The 6,042-nt window shown below is 36.3% G+C and overlaps 1 protein-coding gene across 1 annotated transcript; it reads left to right on the top strand.

The window, feature by feature from the left end:
- Positions 1 to 3,170: 3,170 nt before the first annotated feature.
- On the top strand, positions 3,171 to 4,555 carry cga (glycoprotein hormones, alpha polypeptide). Its single transcript, XM_040042518.1, has 4 exons — positions 3,171 to 3,191; positions 3,281 to 3,392; positions 3,627 to 3,811; positions 4,236 to 4,555. Exons 1-4 carry the CDS (start codon positions 3,189 to 3,191, stop codon positions 4,308 to 4,310), a joined length of 375 nt encoding a protein of 124 aa, XP_039898452.1. The 5' UTR covers positions 3,171 to 3,188; the 3' UTR covers positions 4,311 to 4,555.
- Positions 4,556 to 6,042: the final 1,487 nt, after the last annotated feature.

Genomic DNA, 6,042 nt, shown 5'->3' with positions numbered 1-6,042 from the left:
TACTATGTTGCAAAGAGTGAACTACCACTGGCAAAATTTAGCAGTCTTTGCAAACTTCAAAAAGCAAATGGCCTCGATCTTGGTTCCACTTGTCTCTTACCCGTGACTTCAGCGGAAATTTCAAATTCAGGATCTGACACAGACTGATTCATGTCCTACACAGTTCTTACAAGTTCATAGAAATTTCTGTTCAATTAGAACCAAGTATTTGAGTTGATGATTGTAATTTTTATACAATGTTGTAATTTGTTTTTCAACAATTTTTTGATTAATGTTTTGTTTCCTTTACAATATTATACTTTAATGTATAATATTGTAAAGGAAACAAAACAGGAAACAAAACATCAATCAAAAAACTGCTCTCTTTTTTATTCGGGCTACTTACATTTATTTTGGGCTACCAAAAACTGAAGAGTCCCTGCCCGAAGGGCTACCAGGGATTTTGAAATTTTGAGAGCCCTGAGATATATTTATTTTTTTTAATTACTTTTGTTTCAGCAACATTAAATTTAAAAACTGTACTTTTGAGTTAAAATATATATTTATAATTTTAATAAATGACAAATTAAAAAGGCATGAACATTTTTTTTTGTATCGAAAAAATATCGAACCGTGACACCAAAGTATCGAACCGAACCGAACCGTGAATTTTGTGTATCGTTGCACCCCTAGTAACTATGTATACTACAACTTTTGATCCTTGTCCTCATTTTGACAGTGGAATGAGATGATTGTGGACAAGGTAGTAGTTTGAGGCTTTCAAGTGAATCTGCAGAAATGTAACATAATACTTGAGTATAAAAAGCAGAAGACTGTGAAACAGATTAGTGAGAAAGATGAGTGTTTCTATCACTGACTGTTGTTTTCAGTGAACTTTCAGTTAAATCCCTTTAATATGCAGCACCCTTCCTCTGAACTGTCAGTTACTGTAAACATCTCATAACATCTCCACTTCCTTTGACATACTTATTCAGCTCGGCTTCATTACACGAACTCACTCATCAGTGATGATTTGAAGCAGTTATTTTAGACACTGCTGCAAATAGCCCAAATATGGTGTTACGTAAGAAACCCAGAAAAAAGCATGAAAGGGTAAAAAATAAATAAATAAATGAATAAAAGCAGTCAAAGAGATGTAGTATTATTCTTTTTTTATGGTTAAAATTAACAATTTCAATGAAAGGCCTTCTGAGATAGCAGCGCGAATGTGGCCATTATATTTTGATTTGATTGAAATTGGATTTGCCTTCCAGCTACGCAAAGCAACAGCACACAGTCAAATACTTTTTAGCATAATTACTTTATTATGAATGTTAGATTTATAACGCAGTTACATTTCATGCTACAACGACTGATCTGGCATATGGCAAAAAAAATAACCTCTTAACATTTCGGGCCACTGAACATCTTGTCTTCTACACTTAAGCCAAGGATTTATCACCAGCACAACCAAGGACACGAGGGATGGGTTCTTATGTAAACACACAACCAAAATCCAAAATACATTCATATTCATCCTTGACATTTTAGATGTTAGAGGTGGACACATGGATCCCCCCTAACAACCATCAAACACCAGCTCATTAATTCATAGCTTCTTTTATCTAAATTAATTCTAATCCTTTCTTTAAAAAAAAAAATGTTTCTCTACTGAGAAACAGATGAAATCTTTTTAGGTTTATTTCTGTATTGCCTGTTTAAAAGTTCACAATAGGAAGTGAGTGAGTTTTACAGAGGAAGACGTGCATTATTCTTAGAACTGCTGAAAATGTACATGAAAATTGATGTCTGCCCGTGAAATAAGATGTATTGGAGTTAGTTTAACACAGCATAAGGTGAAAAGAGGAAGACAAAAATGCTCGACTGAACTATTTCACATCTTACATCTCAGTTTTTACAGAAAGCCACAGTGTTAAAATGAGTCAAAGTGCTGTGAAAAAAGTATTTCCTGCTTTCTTTCTTTTTTCTTTGTATATTTCTCACGCTAACATGTTTCTGAACATCGGATACATTTTTACAAATCTGAATATTAGTCAAAGATAACCTAAATACAAAATGCAGTCTTTAAAACATAATATCGTGTATTAGGGTAAATGAATGGTCTTTGTCTAATGTCAACATTTCTTTGATGATCTTGTGAGTGTGAGGGGACAACGAGTTTTTAACAGCTCTATATATGCTCTAAAAAAGGTACATACAGTATTGATGTAATGTTATAAGCTAACCAGATGCTTTCTTGTCAGTAATACAGAATCCAGTATGAATTTTTCATGTGAGATCATACTTGAAGAGATGGAATAAGTTCTAACTAGTGCCAAAGTATTAAATTAATGGCATCAAATAGGACTGATTTCTGCTAATAACACCCACTGCATGGACTGATAACATCTGACGCGGGTCTTAGTGATGACTGTTTGTGCAACCATTTTTGACTTAGTATTTTGGAGTTACATTTAGTGAGTCAAATGACTTTAAACTCTAGCAGTAAACAAGTACCCATAATGAGAGCACTTGATGCAAAATGAAAAACATCCTGTTTTACAGTTAAACATCCACACATGTGGATTTTTTTTTATCACCGCAAACAAAACCATTGACTCGTTCAATGTAAAAGCAAAATCGTGACTCAAAGAAAGGTAAATCAGAGACCACCGGAGCAGGTCTTTTGTTGTTCTCAGCTGCTGTTCTTAGACGTTTGCATCTATTTGTGTTAGTCCCCGTGGAACCGAGAGCGGTTAAGAAAAGGCAGCAACATTTAGTTTGATGACATCACTTTAACAAATTGTGTATTTCAGCATCGGCCCTTTTTACACACCTCAGAATTCTGAAAAGTCACGAAAACAGTTTTATGCACATTAGCCTTAAAAATGACCTTTGTCCACTAAACCGAAATGCCTAAGATAAATCTCTAATTAATTTCCCCCTTTTTGCTCACCCCTCAGTTACCTAGTAACAAAAATCCGGGGATTAAATGTAACCACCATCGTCAGAATGGAAGGATGATAATGAAGTATGTTTTGAGTTTCCACTGGGTCACAGAGATCATTGATAAGGTTGGTAAGCTTCACTTAATCCAGGAAATTGCTAGGAAAATGTGTGGGCTATATAATGGGATGGATTAGACTAGAAGTTCTCACTGCAAGTAAGTTCTGTACAGAGGCACAGTGAAGGGGACACTTTCTCTCAACATGGTAATACTCTGTCTCTATACTTATGCTTTAACTTTATAGTTCTTTATTTGCATTTACCACTTTCTCTGTATTTGTTTCTATATTTTTAGATAATTGCTACAACCGCCATGGGCTCACTGAAGTCACCTGGACTGTCCCTTCTGCTGTTGTCTTTTCTTCTTTACATAGCTGATTCCTATCCCAACATTGACTTATCAAACAGTAAGAATTGTTTATGATGTAAATACTATTTTAAGTTCATCCAGTGTTTTATAATTGGACTTGAAATTAAATGTAAATGATCTGAGTCTTATGAAAGTCACAATGTTCTGTTCTAAATTTCTTATCACAGAGATTGTGTTTTTAATCTCAGTGTTCAAATGCTGGCACAGTATTGCAAACCGTGCAGTTTGGGTTTTTTAGCAATGGTTCCCTTTTCTAAACCACCCTCTCTAGTGGGCTGTGAAGAATGCACGTTGAGAAAGAACAATCTTTTCTCAAGGGAACGTCCGGTTTACCAGTGCATGGGCTGCTGCTTCTCCAGAGCGTACCCGACACCTCTCAGAGCCATGAAGACAATGAATATCCCAAAAAACATCACCTCAGAGGCGACGTGCTGCGTCGCAAGGCACAGCCACGAGGTAGAGGCACAAACACATGACAATGTCAGGCAGATATTTAACTTTTCTATGAATTTGTGACTTTTTAGCCTAATTTATGTTGGTGTCAGTAAGATTTTAGCAAAACAGATCTTGGAGTTGGATGCTATCGAATAGTTAGGATGTGTATTACATGTAAGCACTTTTTCTGAGTGAATGATTGTGTTATTCATTTCTTTTTATTTTAGGGGATCTTATATAACTTTTAAAGGGTTATTATTATTATTATTATTATTATTATTGGAAAAAAAATGCACATAAGCTTCTCATATGGTTTTTATTTCAGTTTAAAACACTACTACAGACTATAGAGCAAAATAGCATGACAGAACGGTTTAGTGTTATGCCATTTTTGTGTTAATATTCACCCTTTTCCCCCCTCCTTAATCATCTGTTCCTTTTGCAGATCCCGATAGCTGGCATTTCGGTGAGAAACCACACAGACTGCCATTGCAGCACCTGTTACTTTCATAAGATATGACAGATGGGGACTGGGGACCACTCTGCATCCTTCGGCTTGGCAACATGTTGTGTTTCTTTTAATACGCACACGCTTTACTCTGTTTTAAAATGCATGTGTTTGTGTTTCCAGAATATATTTCACAGTAAGTCTGTGGCTGTGATGTTTCTTTAACCTACTTTTTTTTTTTTGCCTTATTTGTATTTGAAAAATTGTGGATTTGAAAAACGATTAAAATGTGCAACAAGAGCTTGGATTAAGGAATGAGTCTTATTTTTAAATCCATGCAGAATGATTTGTTACAAGGAGGTTTTCACGAGTGTTTCTTTGGAGAAAGGTGCATTCTTACACAAACTGCACCTCACTAAAAAGTGAGAACTGACTTTCTGGCTGAGACACTCTAATGTCAGTAAGCCGACAGAATAGAACATTTTCAGGAACTAACAGCCAAAATGTGCTTTAATGGCAAATAAATTATAGAAATATAGCTGAATTTTAAGTTAGCGTAGGAAAGATAGAAGTCATTAGAGTGATGATTTAACCACTTCAGTTTGATGACACTTGGATGAGCTCAGACACCTAATAAAGATGTCATTTTTAATACTAAACGTTCATTTAAAGAGAGCTATTAGGATGGGTGGTGATGTAGCGTAACTTCATCTTTAACGTTTGTTGAGAGAAATGAAAAACCTTTAATGTGAAGGGTTTTCTAACATATCACCTATCTGATATATTTTTTCAAATGTTTTATGGCATTATGATAAAACACAAACATAATGAAAACACTTCATTCTTTGCTTAGGTTAACATGTTACAGTTACATCAGTGGTTTTTGTATTTTTCTTTTCTGGCTTGCCCCTCATTCAAAGCCCCTCATCCCACACCCAACACTTTTTCACCAATAAAAAAAGAATTCATGCTGAATTTCCCAGAAATAAAGGTGTGTATCATCTGCTCAGTAGCATCAGAAATCTCTTTCTTCTTTATTTATTATAAAAGAAAAAAAACATACGCATCCACTTTAGCTTCTCTTCATCTTGGTCTCCTAGTTGGCTGAACTGGCTCCAGCTTGATAACCACTGAGTAACATGTTTCCTGCTGGTCCAGGTAACAAACTAGAGCACCGAGTCTGTTCGTTAATGTTAGAAAGGTTTATTCTGATGTGCTGCTCTGAGCATGGGTGCAGGTAGAAGAGTTCAATTTGAATTCAAATGCTCATTTGGTGTAACATGAATTGTAGATTTATGAAATATACCCTGGTATCCTTTTTTCCCTCGGGCTGCACAGATGTACCCCGAGTATTAATCTGATTTACCTCTAACATCTGGCCTGCTGGAGTGACTCTGAGCATGCGACACTGAATCAGGCCTTTTTCTGCAGCAGACCCAGGGGCACATTCTCAGGATTCATACCTGGAAGATACATAAGGTTTGCGTGGGGACACTGGGAGTAGACTAAAATCATTTTGCACACAGATTTGTGTTATTTTAGGAGATGGCTGGTTCACGCCTCGATGTCACAGCCTGCCTGCGGTATCTTTTTATGTCTTGTACCCTACTATGCAGTGTTGATGGTAACCCACATCAATCACTCTGTGGTTACCGCGTCAGCATATATGTGACCCACAGCTCGTGTGCACAGTGTGATTTTATGCGTAAGGTTGTGGATGCTTTGTTGACATCGGGGTTATGTTGAGCTTATAACAGTACACGCTCCCCTCCCCCTGCGTGCGCGTGCGTGTGCAAGTCTGTCA

The sequence above is a fragment of the Simochromis diagramma genome, unplaced genomic scaffold, assembly GCF_900408965.1.
Source record: "Simochromis diagramma unplaced genomic scaffold, fSimDia1.1 OVJJ01000304.1, whole genome shotgun sequence".
Taxonomy (NCBI): domain Eukaryota; kingdom Metazoa; phylum Chordata; class Actinopteri; order Cichliformes; family Cichlidae; genus Simochromis; species Simochromis diagramma.
This window is presented reverse-complemented; position numbering and strand designations above follow the sequence as displayed.

What these genes read in the sequence shown, in the direction of transcription:
- cga (XM_040042518.1), top strand. An exon ending in CAACATTGACTTATCAAACA is followed by an intron (nt 3,393 to 3,626) that starts GTAAGAATTGTT and finishes CACCCTCTCTAG; the next exon opens with TGGGCTGTGAAGAATGCACG. An exon ending in TCGCAAGGCACAGCCACGAG is followed by an intron (nt 3,812 to 4,235) that starts GTAGAGGCACAA and finishes TTCCTTTTGCAG; the next exon opens with ATCCCGATAGCTGGCATTTC.